Genomic DNA, 21,487 nt, shown 5'->3' with positions numbered 1-21,487 from the left:
GTCAAAATGCTGTACACAGCAATACAGTATACAGAAGGCAGAGGTACCCTATTTATCTGCAACTGCAGATAAGTTACCATAACTACAGCATATGGCCCCAGTAGTGAGGGCCTCCCACATTGTGTCAACTATAAATTCTAGTCTGTGTGAGTGATGCTTTCGGTAGCTATGGAAACCTAATATAATAGAACCCCCCTCCCTCCCTCCTCCTCCTCCCTGGCGCGCTCTCTCCCTCTCTCTCCGGTTGATCTCCATGTCTCTCTCCCTCTCTCCATCCCCAGCAAGGCTCTTCAGTCTACTTTGCGCATGTACAGTCAGCCAAATAGAGCATTGCATCGACTCCAAGATGGCGAAAACACGTCTGGCTTGGCTCTTGACTCTCCTCTCAACTCAGTGTAAGTGCAAAAATTATTTTAACCGACTACTACTTTGTCTTTTATCCGCTCGAGGAAGGTGGCCGCCAAATGCCATCCACTACTACATCTGTTTGGTCGATTTTTCTTTTACACCAACAGTAAGTGGAAAAGAGAGTGCCTCAGAAGTAACCGTGTAGACTCAACTAACGTTAAACTTAAACCAGACTGACAGCGAGTTCGGTCTCTTCGACGTGAAGTAAATATAGTTAATGAAGTGACCAAAATAGTCGCCATTTTTAACTTAATGTCAACGCGAGTCTGGCAAATGCACGGCTGGAGTGATTGTTTGAAGCGTCCATTGTTACTGAAAAACATCGCTCAGACTACTCTCAAGTATTGATTTTATTGGAATAATGCCGCCGTTAACAGGAGTGACAGATATATCTACATGTAACTACACATCAGGAAAGCAGGGCTGTCTGAGCTGAACGTTCAGATCTTCAGTTTAGCGGCACATTTGGAGTCGCTAAGCCGACACGTTTTCTGTGTGCGCGTGTCCTGGCTCTGAAAAAGTTTCTCTACAGCATGAAGACAAACTTTTCGTTGGGAAATTAAACATGAATCGAGGCGGTTTCGTAGCTTGTGCCGTTAACTATTTAACGCGGGTTTGAAGCTGCGGTGATGATGTTGGAAGTACTGACGCGAGATAACGGATTTTTCCTACAGCGGAATAAAAGCAGGCTGACCGCGGGAGGAGCCAGGCAGACCAGCAAAGCGTCCTCCACCCCCCTCCTCATCATCCTTCTCCTCCACTCCAACGCTTTCAAACCGCGACACGGCTGGTGAACCGACAAAGCCGAAATAAAATTAATTCTTTTTATGCTAACCGTATCCACCTGAAAGTCCTCATAACTTTATCAGTCCGATACCTAGAACAGAAAAACAGACACCTGTAAGAGCGGAGCGGTTTGTTTAAATATTCATGCGCGAGCTCCTAGTTCCTTTACACGTTCCTCACACGGTTTGACGATATTTGTCATAAGACAAATAAGTCGTATTCATTCATATGATTTTACATAAATTTAAAATTTATTATTTGCTCAGAGCCGTGGGGAAGGGTCTTGAAGTTCAGGGTGCTACTGTAGACGGAAGGTGTTTTACGCTTGCGTGGTGGTGGTTGGGGGGAGTACTAGACTAAAAATTGTTAGTATACTTCATACACATTTTATTTAACATGTCTGAGTCTGATTTTCAGTAAATATTCCACTCATCTAATGCAACTGGAAACTTAATTAAACAGAGTTGTCTTCCAACGAGCAGACCCCGAAGCACAAAGCAGACAAGAATAAACCAAAACAAAGATGAACAGATCCAACAGTCTGTTCCACACAGCCAGAAAAACACATTTTAAACATCCTGAAAGGACAATAACAAATACTGTGCTCTGTGAAAAGGTTCACACACCAATGAGCAAAGTCATTATGAAGCTAGAAAATGGTAGGCCAGTCTCTGAGGTTCAGTTCGATTGAAAGTTACTGTTCAAAAAATGTCTAGTGGGAAAAAGTTTGATGGCTGAAACGGCTCCTCGGATGCAGATAACATGTTAAACCCACTGCCAGTGGAAGTAAGTAAATGTGCCTGTTTATAAATCACTTTGGCTCAACTTCTGTTCTATAAATGTGCTATAGGATATAAATAAAACATGCACTATATTTTTTATAGTGCATGTTTGTTTATATTATATTTACTAAAAATTAATTTAACAAAATTCAGTGGGCTACATGCTGAACTTGGAGGATAGAGACAAAGTGTTGATCTAATGACAATACCAGCGTTGGTATCGATACTATTGATATCTAGATTGACCCGCCCATATCTGTTGTGTGAAGGAGTAATAAGGAGTAATAATAAGGAGTGGCAGGCTCCTGAGGGCCTCAAAGTTCTTCTCTGAGGTGGAACAAGTAGACAGCAAAGCAGATAACGACGTGGCGGCTGACATCAGGATGCTTTCCTGAATCAACTTGCCTCCTGTTGTTTTCTTTCTACAAGCTGGTGCTTTACCAACAAATGTTGAAATTAGTTTCTGTGATCTTGTTATAGCTAGCTAGCTATTTCAAATGATGTCACTAGGTGACTAGGCTATAATTAATATAATAATAAAATCTGTACAGTAATAACAGGAAATGTATTTGCTCCACTGGTTTCATGGTGTTACAGTGAGGAAACAAAATATTTGTTGCTGCAGTTACTTTAAAAAAAATTCTTTCTCATATCCCAACATAAAAATACAATTTAAATTTAGATAGATCGATTTTTATAGAAAACTGACTGCATCTCCGATATGTATCTGCCTTGTCGTAGGCATTAATTCCTTCCTTAATCTCATTTTTATTTATTTTTATTTATTAGCTTGGTGAAGAAATGCAACAAAATGTACTTAATTTGATGTGTAAATGATTCAGGAAACCTTGTTTTCGTGTGAATGCCTGAGAGCTTGGTAAGAATCTCGTGACATGAAATGGGTTGCTGGTTTTTCCCCTTAGATGTGAACAGACATATTGATCAAAGGGTACAGAAATAAGAACCTTTCCTGTGATATCGCACGTGTGTGACTGGGCTTATTCTCTTTGCTTTAATTAGGAGCAGCAGTGAAATCTGTTGCCGTGCTCTCAGCACATACCTCCAGGCTGTGTGCTGGATTACTTATTTATTTACAATATATTTCAAAGTCAGTACTCTTAATGAATGATCCCTTGTGAAAACTCTGTGACAAGGCAGCACAACTGACATTTTCAGGGGAGGACAGTGAGCCGGTAAAGATTGAAGAATTTCTTTTGTCTTGCCTGGACGGGGCTTAGCCATGTGGTCTCAGTGGCTCCCAGCCTGCATCGCCACTGTCTTTAGAAAAGGAATGAATCTGGCTAGACAATCTGGCCACAAGCCATCTTATGAATTACTAATTGGTACTGAAAGGGTTTGATTCCTAATAGGTACCGACTGTAATTAGAATGCTTCTTGTATGTTGAAAAAGCTCTGCTCCCAATTTATTTTTTGAAGTTTTAAAATTGAGCAGAACTCAGTGAGAAATGAGTGTCACTAGCTCTGCTTTTGCTGTTGGTCATGCTCAGTGTTATTATCTGTCTCTGTGAGATGTGCTTGTTATTTTCTGTTCGTGGCATTCTTTGGGTAGCTATCATCCTAATGACCACACAGCCCTAGTCAGCCAAGCGAACGCTAAACCCAGCTCGGGCTGAACACGGCTGCACATATCAGCCCAATCATCTGACATCAGAGGGAAAGACGAGGGGCATCATTATTTTAAGTACACATGCTTACAGCAGACTTTCCAATCTGATCTAATGGAATGCACTGACGTTTTCCACTGCTGGCTCCACCTGAACCATTTCATGTAAAATATTCCAAAGAAAGTGCTAGACATCTGCCAGAACCTTCCTGCCAGCAGCACAGCCAAGAAATGTGTGGAACTGGAAGATGCTCAAAGTGGATTCGTATCAATATAAACTCTGAGATCAGAAGCTCACTTTTATAAGAAACACTTGTGCAGAGCAACACACACCAAACGTAATTGTTGCATTTTTAAGTTACATAACTACAGCCTCGTAATTCACTCACAAACATTGTATTCATGTAAATGTTGTTACCTGGAAAGAGACTGAAATCGTGCAGATGGTTTTAGAGGCTCATTTAACCATCCTTCACTCTTGAAGTATTGCAGTCTCTTTCTGAACAGCTGACATTTTTATGAGTCGGCAGACTGCTAGATTGTTGTTAAATGTCATTATGTCACTCTGAGAATTTTGAACATGGGCTAAGCCACATGTAATTGGACCCCATTATGCTATTTAAACATTTTTGTGAAAAGAAAAAAGTCTTGGCTCTTTATTTGTCAGTTGTCACGGCAGGACTCTGACTGTGGCAGCACCCTGAGATGAATGCTGATAGTAGCTCCCGTACAAGCTGCTTGCTGTCAGATGCTTCTCTCCCCACCCAAAGCTTGTGAGCAAATGTTTGGAGCGCTCTCTGAATGGCATGGCTGTGGCCCCTGTGGACAAGTCTGATACAGTCTGACATTTTACTAATGGCAGAGTAAAACGGGGCAAACAAACCAAAAGGAGTCCCTTGCTACACAGCATTTGCCTGGTATGAGTCGAGAGTCTGTCGCTCCACACCCTTGAGTGAGAGGTGCAATACCAGCACATTCATCATGGTTCCAGGAAGCAATTATGCATTTTTGTGCTTGTTGCCTAACTGGAAGTTGTGTAATAATCTTGACAAAAAATCCCAATTCATTCCTGTAAGTCGAGGGGATATTTGTGCAATCCCTCCATGGGGGAGTGCCACATGAATCTTAGTGTGGAATGACCTGAAACAACTGTGCACGAGTGGGTGGTGGTCGTGGTGTTTTGAACAGCAGCATAACCAGAAATATGTGCATCCCTCCTCAACCTGACTGCGCATTAGCAAATGCAACATACCAAATAGAAAACATATGTAGACAGAATGCCTTACATCACATGAGCACCGACTGACAATCACAACCACCTGTTTTCCTTGGAGATAAAACGGACCACTGCTGATGAGCCGGCTGACCTCACCCAGCTCATCAGCAGAGCAGAAAGGGGGAGGACAGAAAGCTGGCCAATATTGTTAGTTGAAGGCATTCATCAAACATCTTCTGAGACACAAATCCACTTTAGCTTGACAGATAGAAGGATTTGGCTTGTTGTCCTGCTCACATTTATTCTCACTGTACCTGAGCGTTGAAGATGCTCGGTGTAAAAGGTAAACATAATGTTCCAAAAATGGCAAAAAAGCATGTGCATGCTTCAAATGTCAGTAAGACTAGCATGAGAACCAGCCTCCAGGCAGCTCATGCTCGCCAACAAAACAAAATGAAAATCTTGATGGCCTCGGTGGGTAAAAGGAATCTAAAAATTCTGGCTTTGTTTGTCAGCATGGTCCTATTTTCAACTGGAGGTTTAGTCAAGGGAGACATTCATGAGAAAAAAATTGCGTGTTGTGGAGTATTGAGTTTTGGAAGTTATGGCTCTGTTGTGATAGCAGGCTAATTGGTTGTTTATTTTGACAAGACATTATTACCGGGTGTTTAGGGTGTTTTAGATAAACAGGATAATCTCCAAGATGAGTCCTTACTGGCTGCCAAAGCTAAGGATGGCAGAAGACAGGCTTCCTGTTTGATTATCTCTCTTTGTTCACATGGCCTGTGTAGGGAGGAAACACCACGGCTATTCTCCTGCTCCTGTGTTCACTGGATTCTGCTGGAGTACATCAATAGTTCAAAAGGGACCATATCGATCAAACACTGGGATGCTGTCAGCTTAGTGAAGTGATTAGGGGTTTCATTAATGACATGGAAGAGGCAGTGAACTACATGTGGCTGAGCCGCTTGCGCTCGGAAAGGAAAGAGCTGGAGGCTGTGCTCCTGCTCAGAGTCATAACCAGATAATCGCTCTGGATTCATCTTTTGTTTACCAGGCTGTAACAAAAGGGCAATTACTGTCTAAAAATAGCTACAAGGCAGCGTCATCAAACAACCTCAGGTGTTTGATCACAGTTCATTCAAAACCACATCTACTATCAACTGTGCACAAAACTTGCATGTACAGTAGCTTAATAGTGTTCCAATGTGGTCCTAGGGCTGCACGATTTTGCATAAAATGAGAATCACGATTTATTTGCTTAGAATTGAGATCACGATTCTCTCACGATTTTCTTTTCCAGTATAAATATTTATTGCACTTTTTAACTGCACATCAACTTCGTAACAGTTGAGACTGAACATAAAAACAACAAATGTCTCACATTTTGTCGTTGCTGCTTGAAATTCCGTCTCCACCGTTGCTCGACGCTGCGTGTATAGAGCAGGAAGTGCAACAATAGAAAAATAGTTGCGGGACGGCACTGTGTAGCGTTTGTCTAGGGTGTTGATCATTTTCCTAAATCCCTCGTTTTGCAGTGTTGATGGGAGCCATATCTTTGGTCAGGTGATAAGTAATAGCCTCCGTAATTTCTTTGTGCCTGCGGGAGTTCGACAGGTATAGGGAAGCGCTGTATAAGGTTCCCGTTATTGATGTTTGGGTGGTTGACCGGGACGGATTTTCTCCTGCCACTTTCTCATCATCCCTGACGTGCTCTCTGTTGTTTTTTCCCTGCCAATTTTAGCAGCCAGGTTCTGTATCACGTGGTATAAGGCTCCGCCCTTGTCATTTGTTGAGCAGGAAGAGTGAGCGCTTGTTTTCATGCAGATTACGTATCTGCATGAAACGTAAAATGCGGTACAATTGTCGTCGTCTTTTTTTTTTTTTTTTTTTTTTTAAATCGTTGTCATTTGGAAATGAGATCGCACATAAGTATGAATCGAGGTCGCGATTTTCTAACGATTAATCGTGCAGCCCTATGTGGTCCCTTCAGTTCTCTCAGCTTTCAGTTCCATAAATGATATAATATAAGAGCAACAGTTGAAATAACAATGATAGATAACTAAAATCTTAAAATCAACCCTAAATTTTGAATGTGGTGGGGCTGTAGACAAGTGTTCACGTGAAAGAAAATGAAGCAGAGAGACTTCAGATGTCACAGGATAAACCAAATGGCTTTAAAGAAATCTGTTTTTTTTTTTTATCTGTTTGCTGTAAATGTTATTCTCCGAGTGAATTAAAAAAGATTTCAGCTCATCTGATGATGTATGCCACAAAAATAACATTAGATATTAAGGGAGCTCTGCTGAGATCCTAACCTCTTTGTGTGAGAGTATAAATGTGTGTTATCTTGTGTTGAGTTGGGGTTTCCCAATTCTCTAACTAAAGCTTCCAGAAATGTTGAGCATGACCTTGTGCCTCTCAGCACAAGCTGTACCGGGGATGAAATATGATGTTTGGCTGTTTTGAGTAAAGAGCTTTTGGAAGTTCCCCAGTTTCTGTTATTGCTTGGAACATGAGAATAAGGTGACAGGATGATGAACTGCATGTATGGAGCATTCATCTGTGCTAGGTAACAATGCTGTAATTAAGACTAGTATACCGGCACGTGTTATTACAGCAAGAACTCCCTTTGCTACACAGGAGCAGTTGGGCTTAAAGCTCATTTCCTTTTCTCACATCTGTTAGTCTGTAATTACAAGGAGGTTACTACACCTCCAGCCACCACCTCCGGGCTAATATCAGGCCTGCGTGATGTTTCTGTGGAGGTTGAATGGGGATCTGAGTGCACCTGCCAGACATGTGGTGTCTAAATAAAAGCATGCGGCATCTAACATGGGGTTAGTTTGGCTGGCCATGAAAGTAAAGCTCAGACCACAATCAAAAGCAATCAATAATAACCATCTGATTTCAGTGCTGCCCATGTGAGCTAATTGCTCAGCTGATTCAATTCAATTTTATTTGTATAGCACCAAATCACAACAGCAGTTGCCCTGAAGCACTTTATTTTGTAAGGTAAGAAGACCCTACATTAATACAGAGAAACACCAACAATTATACAATCAATATAAGTGAGCACTTGGCAACAGTGGGAAGGGAAAACTTCATTTTAACAGGAACATTGCTGCTGCTGCTCTCTCTACCTCAAGGTTTCCATGTTTGGAAGCATGAGTAGGGAAGCACTCCCAGCATCATCATACCTTTCCAGATATGCATGTGGTCCCAAAACAGAACATTACCACTATTTATAAATGGCTGTAGATAGAAGCCTTAAACACTATAGAAATGCTGGACTTTATTAGTAATCCTGGGCTGTACTGTAATTTGTTGTTTAAAACATCAAGTGAATGTTAATTCTTTGGGGTTGGTCTAGTCAGTTTAGTAGTGATGCTAAATATCAGAGGATTTCATGGGAGTTAGTGGCATCCACTTGGAGGCTCTGCAAAGTGAGTTTTAAACAGCCCGGCTCAGCAGTGTGGGTCAGCCAGTGGGCAAGACCAGGACCTTGACGTTTTCAGCTTTAAAAATGAGGTTATTCATTACACACTGGGCAGTTTAACAATGTTAGAACAACGTCCAGCATCGTCGTTTTAAATGATAAGGACAAACGAATCACTTCTTAGTGGTTAGAAGTCTCCGTGTCATGAAAAAGACACTTTGTAGAAGCATCATACTTAATGGTATAGCTCTCCCATACTGCTAAGTCTCCTGTGAGGGGATTTAACTGCTTGGAACTCATCCAATGAGTCATTTGTGATGATTAAGTTACATATTACAAGATACAGATTACATTAGTTTCATCATAACAACATATGAAGGGATGGAAAGTGTTTCAGTGCGTGTGACAGAGAAAGAGAGTAGTGATGCAACTAGAAAATATTTGTTTTACACCAACGTCACTTCATTAGGACATAAATACTTCAGGTAAAAAGGTCAAAGTTCAGCATCCAGTCATCTGCAGAAATTCTTAACACGATCTCAAGTTCATCCTAAAATAATGCAGAATCCCAGAGGTGGCAAAAGTACAGACATTCTGTACTTAAGTAGAAGTACAGATACTTGTGTTAAAAATACTCTGGTCAAAGTTCAAGAACTGATTCAACTTCTGTCCTCAAGTAAAAATTTAAAAAATGTACAGAAATGTACTCAGAGAAGAAAGTAAAAGTATTTATTTTTGTGAACTGCTAACTGAACCTTGTGCTTTAATAATGTAATAAAATGATAACAATACATTACAAATACAAAGTTTATATTGTTCTAATGTTTAATTCTAATGAATGTTGTACTCCTCCCGAGTCAGTTTCATAGAGCGTAGGTAATCACTGAAGTGAGGGTTTAATTAAGATGATGCTTAAGAATAACTGTCCCAACTTTAAAGTTTCCTGTTGAGGGCTGAAGTTTTCTTCTGAAAGGACTTTGGTTGACCGCAAGTACAGAAAACGGTCTTTGACTCTTCAGATGAAACAAAAAAGCACCTTTCTTACATCTTGTTTCCTAAATCTACAACAAACAGGCAAGCAACAGGATGTGATAGTGTCTAGATTTTATTATTTTCTGAGATTCAATGAGATGCAGCTTCATCTTGTTACCTGGCAACCGCTCAGAGCCAAGAAATATTTTCAAATCAGAAAAATACCGAATCGAAGAGGTTAGAAACCAGAAATTTATGAAATGTCATTAATGCTGGTGGATTTTGTTACCACAGTAATTCACTGGTTTCTGTCTTTGTGCTGCTTGCTGTACAGAAGACTGGACTCGATCTTTCCAAGTTATCACATAAGAGTCTAAAAAACATAAACAATATTTTTAATGCAAATTCCAAAAGCTGTATCTATTTGTGATCAATAGCTGTGGTGCTGTACAAAGCCCACCAGCACTGACAGAAGTGCAGTTTGCGTTCAGCTGACTGGACAGATAGCGTGGACAGATTGTAACCAGACCATGTGGCCATATGGTGTGAGCACTATGCCTTCTGGGCTACTTAGTGATAAATATGTTGAGGCTGCACTGGAATTGATAGCACTCTTTGGCTGCTTTGGAGCTTACCAAAGTACCTTGTGGTAGAAAGCGGTCCAAATGGCATTGATCTGAATGTTATCGATTTCTGTACACCAGTGGTTTTTCGGGTCAGAAAAGATGATGATGATGATGCTAGAGACCTTCATCTGTGTGCTCTTTCTCAGCATCCACGAAAAAAATGAAGTGTGGGGAAAATCTACCCTGGGTCTAAGTGTTGGTGTATGAAAGTAAAATAAATATTTAAAGAAAGTGAAATGGTTGATATGTAGGCGCATGAATGGAATTTCCTGATTATGTCACAAAGGATCATGAATGCCTGGATCAGCCTCGCTTTTTAGGTCTTTGCTTTGAATTATGCTTGAGCAGAAGCTCAGTATACACAGCGCTGTTGCCACATGTGTGTCAGGGCATACTCTGGGTAAGTGAGTGCCTTAAATATTTGTCAGGATGCCAGACATAGGTGACGAGTTTGTAACATGGTGGCTGGCCCGGCTGAGCTCCCATAGAGGGGGCTTTGCATGTGGCTCTGCTTCGTCTCCGTGACACGGAAAGCTATGGAGGGGGAAAAGGAAGAAGCAATTTGTGTGGATTTCACCATGACTCAGGAGTTTGTCAGGCATTCGTCATGAATGGAACAGATGGTTCAAAATGGTCAGGTTTATAAGACCGAAGCATTAAGCTGAGAATATTCTGTAATTCTAGCTCCTGAACTTAAAAAAAGATTACACAAGGCTATCCACCCAAAAAGCACTTACAAGAGTTCTGTAAATATTAAATTTCAATTTTAAATGCTTTACTCCACCTTAAACTGAACTAAATGAAACAGAAGAAGAAAAAAGGGGTAAGAATTAGAAGCAGAGGAGGAGCTAGTAGATATTTCACAGCCTTTCTGTTTTAAGGAATTTCCTGTATTTTTTCCTGTAACTGTAGTAATTAGACTAAATTGAGAGTTTGTCTACATTAAACCTCATATACTGTATAAGAGCAGCTTTTTTCAAGGCGATGAGGTTATCTGCTCATTTCCTTTAATGAGGGTGCTCCACTTCCTTTGTCATTATCATAGCTAAAATGGCAACTTCAAATGGTTCCACGTGCGGCAGCAGTAATTCCAAACGATTTTCCATGTCAAAGTTACACCAACTAAGGACGATAAAACGTATCAAATGCCTTTGTTTAGAGAGTTTTTGGCATTAAATGGTTCTCAGCTTTAACTTGATATTTGAGTCTTTATTTGAGACTAGTCAGTTAGTCAAATTTGTTTTCCTCGTTTTAGTCGACTAACGAGGAACGCCCCTACACCTGCAATGAATGATTTGGGCACGTGTAAGCATATACAGTACTGAATACTGGCTACTGAGGTGCAGTTTTCATTAAGCCACTTTATTTAGTTCAGTTGTGTTTTATCGCTACTGCATTGGTTTCTAGTGACAGAGCCGTTGCATAAAGGAAGCTAACAGCAAAATAGTTTTATTGTTTAGGTTTTTTTTTTTAATAGCCATAAACTATGCTCAAGTGAGGTGAGAGAACTGAAAAACCTCCACGATTGTTTCACTGTTGGCTTTTCTCTTTGTCTGTCCAGGATCTTTGTTCATAACTTTAGCAGTTTAGGTATTATGTGGTTTCTAAAATCAGATTCAAATGGTCCAAGAGTGTTATTAGCGTCCACTTTTTGGTTCTTTTGCCTGATATAATGACCAAAAATCACCACTTTTAGAAAGGGGAAAAATATCAAAATATGGCTAATTTTAAACCTTAAGGCTGGACTACATATGTATATATTAGGGGTGCAACGATACACAAAATTCACGGTTCGGTTCGATACTTTGGTGTCACGGTTCGATATTTTTTCGATACAAAATAAAATGTTCATGCCTTTTTAATTTGTCATTTATTAAAATTATAAATATATATTTTAACTCAAAAGTACAGTTTTTAAATTTAACCCTAACCCTTGTGCGTGTTTTTTATTTTGACAGCGAATGCGCACCTGCGGCCCACTTATGTGCAGCCCCGGGTATTTAGCTCGTCATATTGCAGCCACAGAAATTCTTTTGTCCATGAAACCATAAAGCTGCACTTTCTTTTTGCCTTATAGTCTGATTTGTCATAACTTTTCCGTTTTGCAGTAAGCTTTTCTTTGGCTGTCACTTCTTCACCCTGACCTGTCTTATTTGGCTCAGCAGAACTGAAATATATATCCTGCTGCTTTTACACACACACACACACATAATGGTCAGCGATTCTCTGCGCGATCAACCTCTCACATGTTTAAGCTTGCTGCGGGAGATTTCACTTGTCATGTTTGCGTAGTAAGCTAACGATTAATAAGACAATGTCAGTACTGTCGCTCTCTATACACAGTTCGCGCGATTGCAAAGTGAAAGCAAAAAACAAGCGCAAATTCAAACGCGATTTCAATATGTCACATATTCACAGTGGCTCACCGATGCCAATGACATAATTACCCAGCTACATTTCCGAAAGAATGCAAAAGCATTGACATATATTTTTCCTTCCTACGATAGGCCGACGGGCAGGGCAGAGATAGATTTTGGTAGCCCGACTGGAAAAATCTCTAGCCCCAGGACGTCGGGCTAGCGATTTTGCGAGCCCTGTATCTGATTGAGGAATCACTCATCTTTGGAAAAGAGAGTTTATTACAGGGAAATGGCTCTTTCCAAAATAAAAGCTATACTATCCGCTTCTTCTGGGCTATATTCTCAGCAGCATATTAAACATATCAGGTCCCCATAAGGCGAATCCTGTGCTAACGGCTGTCTAAATGACTCGGGTAAAGTTTGTAGCATGCATGCTTGTTGTTTTTGTCTTTGCACTAGGATGATGTTGGCGTAAATGTGCAGTCATATTCGTTGTGTTCCCACTAGTGCTTTCAGGTTAACCTCGTTAAAATGACCTTAACGCCACAACACGGCAAATCTCCGTTAACGAGCTACCCCTGATAGCCCCGTGCATGGGGCTAGAGAGCTAACTGGCTAACACGCTAGCTCCCACCCATGTAATTGAGCATTGCGTGGCACATCCAACATACTGTTTTACTTTAGTCCATGAGCGCTTACCTTCAGGGTCATACGTCACATGAAAACCAAAATAATTCCAAACGCCAGATCTGAATGAGGGTGGGGGAGGTCCAATTTGCCATGTTGCAAGGTGAGCTTAACTTCTGTTACGCTAGCTTGCCCTGCGCTCTTCCTTCTGACTATGCTGTCTGTGTGGAGCGTTCAGTGGATCTGCGCTCGACAGTGCAGCCTAGGCGGAGTAGCCGAACGCAGATTCACTGAGCGCTCCACACAGACAGCATAGTCAGAAGGAAAGTTGATAAAATAAATTACAAATGTTGTATTGTTCGATACATATGCGTACCGAACCGAAAGCACTGTATCGAACGGTTCAATATCGATACGAATATCGTTGCACCCCTAGTATATACATATAATATAAAAACCCAGAGGATAATGCTGCGCTGTTTTTCCAGACAGTACCAACAGGAGAGATCTTGCTGAGGTAAAAATTTTACCTTGTTCTTCAAGTGCTTCACTAGTTTTTACATTAGTGGCAGGCCCCTGCTTGCCTTGCTTATACTGAAAAACAAAGCCACTTCTGAGAGCTATTCTCTTAAAACCTAAGAATACAGAGAGCACAGATGTGTGGCTCCTAAAATATTCAACATACAAAAGCAAAAAGCCAACAAATAATTTATTGAGAAAATAAAAAAACAACAGCAGTAAGCAATGAGAACAAAAGCCATGTAAAGTTGATGGTGCGCCTCAGTATATTGTATATTCCATTTGTGTGAGGTGAAACAGAAGGAAAACAAACAGCAAGCCACAGTCCTCTGTACAGCCAGCGCACTCCACCCCAAAGTTGAACCCAGAGCCCCCTCGCAGCTTTTCATGCTGGCCCAATCTATTATGAGCTAGAACAATGATCTTATGGTTTCTTGAGCTTTTTGGCACACTTTCAGAGGAAATATTTATATCGCTTTGCTGACAAGCCTCTCGAAACGGCCTCCGTCCAGCTAGCGCTCAAGTGTAATGAACCCCCACCCCCAACTTCCCCCTCTACCACCACCGCCCTGTCCTTCCCTTCCCTTGTACAGGCTCACTCATGTGGAACTGAGTGACTGTACAGTTTTATCCCTTATCATCAACACTCAAGATCATCAGTGTTCACATCTGTGGGCGGTTTCCTTTGGGGCGATTGCTATCATGGTAATGTTCAGTGAGAACTGCTCTGCAGAGAGGAATGAGCTCTGAAGGACTGCTATGATGTGCTGCTATCTAACCCAAAGGCTCCAATCAGATCTGAGTAGAACAAGCCTTATGAATGGAACTAGACCACTTCTGTCTGTTCTATTATATTGTTTCCCTTAGATTATTGAGATGATGAATTTAAGCAGAATGAGTTGTTATCATGGCTTATAAGGGCTTTGCCTGCTGGTTCAGTGCAGTAAGTCTGTTCTATTCTACGTTCTAACTTGCAGTTATTACTAGGGATGGGTACCGGTAATGGCACCGGTTCTGACATAAACGGTAGTAACCAGACCGAAAAGCAGCGCACATTTTGGTGCTTTATTTCGGTGCTTTTTTTTTCCCTGAGATGTCATACACTTTGGATTCTAGCCAATCATTTTACCTTTCCGAGGATAGTAGGCGGGCCCAGGTACGTACGTTCTTTTAGAGCAGAGCTACAGATTAAAAATGCCCAAGGCGAAGCGGTCAAAGTCTGGCTATACTTCACAGCAAAAGATGCAAACTCAGCAGCCTGCAACAAGTGCTTTAAGCTGATACTGTGCAAAGTAGGTAACTCCTAGAATCTGATGAAACACCTGGCGACGTATAGCATTTAGTTAAAAGCCGAGAAATGCGCCGTATTTGATAGCTTGCTGCGAGACCTCACGCCGGGCACATCTACTGCGGGTGTGGTGCCTGTTATCGGACCCGGAGTTAGCAACATCCCCCAAGAACCCGAAGAGGAGAGTCCTGGCCCCTAGCCCTGCCAGTGTAGCAGAAATGATGACGGCAGCAGCAGCCGTTCTTCTCTGCGTGAGTAGCTTAATGTTGTTCGTGTGTAATTTACGTTGAGTAGGCTAACCACGACCGTGGCTCAGGGGGTTGGGAAGCGTATCTGTAACCGGAAGGTTGCCGGTTCGATCCCCGGGCTCTCTGTTCTGGTCGTTGTGTCCTTGGGCAAGACACTTTACCCTACCGCCTACTGGTGTTGGCCAGAGGGGCCGATGGCGCGATATGGCAGCCTCGCTTCTGTCAGTCTGCCCCAGGGCAGCTGTGGCTACACCGTAGCTTGCCTCCACCAGTGTGTGAATGCGAGAGTGAATGAATAGTGGCATTGTAAAGCGCTTTGGGTGCCTTGAAAAGCGCTATATAAATCCAATCCATTATTATTATTATTATTATTATTAAATTAATGCATGTAAGGTGAACTAGCAAACACCATCATAGCTACATGCGGCTGTCTTCTTGTTTGATGGCAGATACTCCCTTCACCCTGGCCAAAAAGGGTAAAATGACCAAAGAAAAAGTGGAAAACAGCTAAACATGAGAGGTTTTTGGACAAAGTTTGTGTTTTTTCCATTGTTTAAGCACTGCTTCCAGCCAAGAGTGATACCATATATGCCCTATAGCTGCAGAAAAGGCTAACATTGTTATCTTTTTACAAAAAACAGCTGAACATGAGAGGTTTTTGGACCAATTTTGTGTTCTCCATTCTTTAAGCACCGGTTTGAGCACCGTTTAAGCACCGGCACCGTTTCAAAAGTACCGGTTTGGTACTGGTATCGGATAAAACCTAAACGCTACCCATCCCTAGTTATTACACAGGTAGGTTATCAATTCTAACCCACGACTGAGTCATTCCATAGTTGCACTGAATGTGAGCAAAAGCATTATCATTTTTATCGCTCTGAGAAGAGACAGAGATACATTCCACAGGGTTTGGATTTCATTACTGCATCGAGCGGCAGATGTGTGCAGGTTTTTGTTTTTGGATTTCCATGTAAGAACACCAGAAAGTGCATTATAAGCTGCTTAGGAATACAGTTCTGATTTCTTACCTATAGGGAAAAGAGATTCAATTTATTGTTGCTTGTTTGCTTTTTTTTTTTTTTTAACTCATTCTCCTCGTATTAGGGGCAATCGACTTTGCTATGATTGTCACGAAGAGCAGACTGATCATGAACGAGGCACGTGTTCCATACTCGGCCACAGTATGCAGGAGAACACTAAGTAGTTACGCATGACGCAGGCAAAGACAGCAGGTGACTGAGGTCGCCAGCTGTCCTCTATTCTTACCATGAAAGTACTTTTAGATCTTTGCTTGTCCATTGTTCCCAGGACCAGTAAGTTGCTCTCCATTCACGTGCCGCACACCTTAGGACTTTGCTATGCGACTGTATACACAGTGGCATAGTTCATGTAACAGCCTGGAAATGGAATGGATGTCACGAAGCGGTCGGTCGCTGGACCGTCTGTTGCTTTTGTCTGGTAATTCCCACGGAAACCCATCAAGGATTCCTCCCTGAGCAGGTGATGGAAGTGCTCCCTCAGAGTGGGAGCGAATGGGAGGGGAGTGGCCAGCAGCAGGAGGCTCACATGCTTTCTCTCCCCAGCTGTTGTTTAAGCAGCATTCCCTGTCGCCCAGCTCAGCCACAGCCAGCCTGTGCAGTCTATTTGAGTGTATAGTATGCCTTTGCACACATTTGTTGTCTGAGTGGGCTGCTCGCTGGCAAATTCTTGCCTGGGTTGCACACTTTGATGGCAAAGTATTTAGTTTAGTTTTTCTCTCTCTCTCTTTTGACCATAGGCATATGACATAAACAACTGTCTCTTGAAATGAGTAACAGTCAGGGTTTGCTTGCAGCTCTGTCTTGCAGAATGGAATGTTTTTGTGTTTCCAGAATGTGCTGTATGACAGCAGGCATCTCCACTCTTTTAATTAGAAGTGATTTCAGATTGGAATAAACAATTTTTAGATTTATGTTGTGACTTTTTTTGCACTGGTAGTAGTTTCAGTGTTTTAAAATGTTATTGGTCAAACATTTTGACAGACAACAATTAATCACTTTAATCAAAAGCCAGAGCTTTCCAAAGACTGTTCTAAAGAAACAATGAGAACATTGTCGTTCTTTTCCTACGGATCATAACCTTGTCCCACTGCTTCCTTCATTTAAAGTCAAAAAAATGTGGGGCAGTCCCTTCAATACTGCCTGCCTTTCAAAGCTCATTTCACCTGTGACCAGTCATTTCCTACACAGTGACGTACTTTTGGCGACCTCACATTCTGCACTCCTCCTCATGTCCGCCACGTTAGCGCTTACTAAGGAACAACAAAACAGTCAGAACAGCTTCCCACAGGATTATTCATCATGCAGTTGTCACAGTCTGCTGTACAGGAAATCTTTGTGAGAACGTAAACCTTTGCAGCAGTCATGTTTTTGACCTCGTGACTCTTTACTTGACTGTTTGACTTTTCCGGGGGTTTTGTGTGTATTTTTTTCTTTTTCTTTGTCACAATCAGCTGACTCTCTCTTCTGCCTGGTGCTAGAGATTTGAAATGTAAACAACAATCGAAAACGCTAAGTACACTTAACAGCACATGGAGTTTGTTAATAGCCCCGTGCAGAAGTATTGCTGTATGCTGTAGCTAGATGGCATATATCCGCTTTTAGTGCTAAAAAAGGGCACTTCATGACTGAGTTGTCTGTTGAAAGTCCTTCAGAGTTCTGTGAAATAAATTAGAATAGAATAGAATAGAATAATCCTTTAATTGTCCCACAAGGGGAAATTTGGTTGTAACAGCAGCCAAAAAGACACATATACAAACAAAGAGTACACAGAACAGAAACATACACAATTTTTCTTACATATTTACATTAAGGACAATGGTTACTATATACAGAGTACTGTACAGTTATTAAATTAAATAAAAATAACTACAGATAAGAGGCAAACCCAGGTTGTAGTGCGAATCGGTTGATTAACTTATTGCAGTTACAGCGCAGATGTAAACATCTGTGTTTGGTGGGAGCAGTTCTGATTGTACAGTCTGACAGCTGCAGGGAGGAAGGACCTGCGGAAACGCTCCTTCGTGCATCTAGGATGCAGCAGTCTGTCACTGAAGGAGCTCTGCAGTTGTACCCATAAATTGTACCCATAATAAAATATTTGAGTGTTTTTAAATTGTAGAGAAAGAAAAGGGTGCTATTGTATCCAGCAGTGATCGGACATACATCATTACATCAGTCTAACTTCTTTTTCCTGCATTCAGTCCTCATCTGCACAAGGTGGCTTTTGTTCAAGGAAAGCAAACAAATGCTAGCTTAAAGGAAGCTATTGTTGTAACCATAGACTTTAGAAATACTGTTTTATTGAACTGATAGCATCTTGATGACTAAGCTGAACCCATCTGGGAGGCCCTGTTAGAAGACTATAAAAGCTTCCACGTCGTACATTTTTGTGCCACAAATATTCAGGTGAATAGTTCAAGACATTCCATGTCAGTCGTATTGTCTTTTAGCATCCACATTCAGCTGCCGTACAACAAAACATACTATTTTGCAAAATAGCATTTGACAAAGAGATCTGATATTGGTTCGTCCTCGCAGACAGTATGTTCTGTTATGTTCTGATCTATTCCTTTTAGTTCTGTGTTGTTCTGGCTTTGCCTTACGCTGCTTGGTAACATAACATATTATTGTTAGCATCGTTATTATTTCACTTCACTTGTCTCTTGCCAGCTCAACACATGACACATCCACAAACATGTGGGTGTGGAGTGGAGAGAGTAACACAACTAAATAGAAATAACAGACAGCAGTATGCAGTAGTAGACTCTCAGTTTGAGCTGGCTGAAAACCCAGTTATTGTACAGTATCAGAAAAAGAGAGCTTGGGGAATTACATTAAAAATGTTTCTTCATTGGCTGTATTTGTTTCTGTTATAGGGTTTGAAGATACATTTTGGTATTGTTAAGGGTTCAATATTGAGGAAGGGTACAAGAGGTGATCGAAGAATAACCACACTGATCCGGCCGGGTGAAGTCAAACGATGATTTAATGCACGCGTGGGAAGATCACTGCGTACGCAGACAGCAATTGATGATCTTCCACTAATCAAAGCATAAGCATATATTTTATACCATCAGGGCTTAAATTTAATGACGCCCCCTCAACGTCAGATCCATTTCATACATAGGTCAGATCAAAACCACAATGACTTTTAACACAGTTAAACAGGAAGTACCTGCCGTCTTCACGGCAGGTACTTCCTGTCACTGCCAGATGCTCGCTTATCATCTTGACACATCAGCAGCAGTTCTGTGACAAACTGCTCTTTTGCAACCCCGAGCAAAACATGATTAAACTTTCACCTATAAATGATTCTCTCTAACCGAGTGTGTGTGTGTGTGTGTGTGTGTGTGTGTGTGTGTGTGTGTGTGTGTGTGTGCTAACCACACCCTATTTCACCTCGCCGACTAGCTCCTGACCTCTCACCAGACAGAGAGACAGAAGCCACTCTCATATATGTAATAACCGAACTGAAACTATGTATATATCATCTACTGAATTAATGTTTTAATCAAGAACCTCTACTAAAGGCTTAATACAAGAATATGAACTTATAAACGATAATAAAAATGACCTGATATAAGTGTTTTGTAAGCATGTATTGCAATTCCTTCTATGTTCTAGTTTCCCTCAGTATGTATCACCTGGACAGTCATGCCAGTGAAGCTTAAGACCCTTAATGAACCGAACATCCACTCAAAAGAAGCACAGATATGCAATGTGTATAAAATAGTTATAACTGCATCTGGAATACAAGGTTAATATGATAACAGTATGCATAAACCTCTTAAGGCCATCTTAAAACTATCGGTTACATTGTTAAAGCAATGATCATACTGCAGATTATATTGTACTGGTAAAATACTTTTGTTCATCCCCACAGTATATTGACATTATTAAAGCAAAGCAGTTTCTCTCCTGATGCCAATTTCTTCTTCCATTCTTTAATTGACTTTAGAATACATGACATTTTTTCTCCATACTCGCCAAGTGCGCCTACTTGTAGGGTATGATTAAAAAAAATAGCACCTGCCTGTTGCCTAGGTCTCTGCTTTTTCCATAAACTGCATTTTTCTTTATCTTCTTTTGTCTTACACTTCAATGCAGCCTTAAAATTTATGGAATAAACGGAAAGCTGCAAGGCTGGGGGAATATTCTTCCAATGAAAACAGTCAGAATTTGAAGTCAGCATAGTTACACAAATTTGGCACGTCCCTAAAAGCTACATCACAAACCACCCTTTCATTTTAGCCCACAGCAGGCATCCTTGGAGCACGCAGGAAGTCAGGCAGATTAAACCTTTTGGACCTGCTAAGTCAACACGTCTCGGTTGCGTGGTGTTGTGTTATTGTTCCGTTGTCAGTCGAGCCTTAGCTCATCGTGACCGGCTACGCTTACTATCCACGCACTCAACAATGAGCGCTTATCTCTGCAGGCTGTGGCAGAGTGGATCAGCTTCCCCACTTCTCTGTCACTGTGTTGGTCAAATAGGGCATTATTAGGTAAAGGAACTGCTGGCTGGTCAGAAAAGGACCTGTGTTAATATGCCAACATCCAGATTAGCTTGATAGCTGCAGATGCGAGTGTTTCCAGATCTTTATATGTTTTGGGGAATTATTGGTTAATCCTTTATGGTGTGCTGATGGAAAGCTTCGGGAAAAAGAGGAATATTTCTGCTGAGGATCAAATGTGTGTAAGCGGGTTGTTAGTATACGGGGGGGTTATGGTGTGTGGTTGAAGGAACAGGCGGCAGAACGTCATCCATCCAGGATATAGGTTACAGCACAGTAGCAATAGTTATTTCTAAAAGCTCGCTCTTGATCAGTTAAAATGTTGTAACAATCAGTGGATTCCTAGAATTGTGAAATACTATTACCCATAAGCCTGTGCTGTAGCCATACAAATGTTTATTTTCATCATGGTTGGAAAAAGCCTGCACGGAAATTGTGTTCCTAATTAGGATTAAGGAAGGGGTCGGGCAGCCCGGACTAGAATGCGAAGCATTTGCAACGAGCGCCGCTGATGCCATCTGTGCGGAGTGTGGTGAGGAGCTAATTCTGGCACTGAGTGTGGCGTGATTTAACACAGAATTTCGTGGTAGCAGCTCATATTCAAGCCTGGGATTTGATTCTGACTGTAGCCAAAAAAACTGTTACAGGGAGTTGAATTAGCCCTGACCCCCTCCTGTTAGATCTCCTTTAAGCTGACGCCATGGAGCTCCCCAATTCATCTGGACGTTCAACATGTGTGGCATGTCAGATTGCTCGCATAACAGAGATGCTGTGCCAGGGGAGGCCCGCTCAGCCTCTTGGCCTTGTGCTTCAATCTGTTATGACAAGGCGTTGTCACTGTCTCCCTCAAGAGGCTGACCTAGGCTAGAAAAATGAGCACCCAATTATTTCGTCATGAAGCATGGTCAAGGTTTCTCTCAGTGACCGTGAAAGTCAGGCAGAGCAACTCTTGTGTGCACTTCCTACCTGGGAGGGATCCTAATTAGCAGGCTGCTGGTGGTTGCTGCTGACAGCTACTATAAATAGTGTCTGGGCATTTGA

At 41.5% G+C, this 21,487-nt stretch overlaps 1 protein-coding gene across 1 annotated transcript in view; it reads left to right on the top strand.

The window, feature by feature from the left end:
- The first annotated feature begins 230 nt into the window (after positions 1 to 230).
- Positions 231 to 21,487, top strand: part of jam3b (junctional adhesion molecule 3b) — a 57,842-nt gene continuing 36,585 nt past the window's right edge. The window contains exon 1 of the mRNA XM_026181514.2: positions 231 to 395. Within this exon, the coding sequence (XP_026037299.1) occupies positions 254 to 395 (142 nt within the window). The 5' untranslated portion in view covers positions 231 to 253. The remainder of the gene's footprint in view (positions 396 to 21,487) is intronic.

This window comes from Astatotilapia calliptera, chromosome 10 (genome assembly GCF_964374335.1).
Source record: "Astatotilapia calliptera chromosome 10, fAstCal68.1, whole genome shotgun sequence".
Classification (NCBI taxonomy): Eukaryota; Metazoa; Chordata; class Actinopteri; order Cichliformes; family Cichlidae; genus Astatotilapia; species Astatotilapia calliptera.
This window is presented reverse-complemented; position numbering and strand designations above follow the sequence as displayed.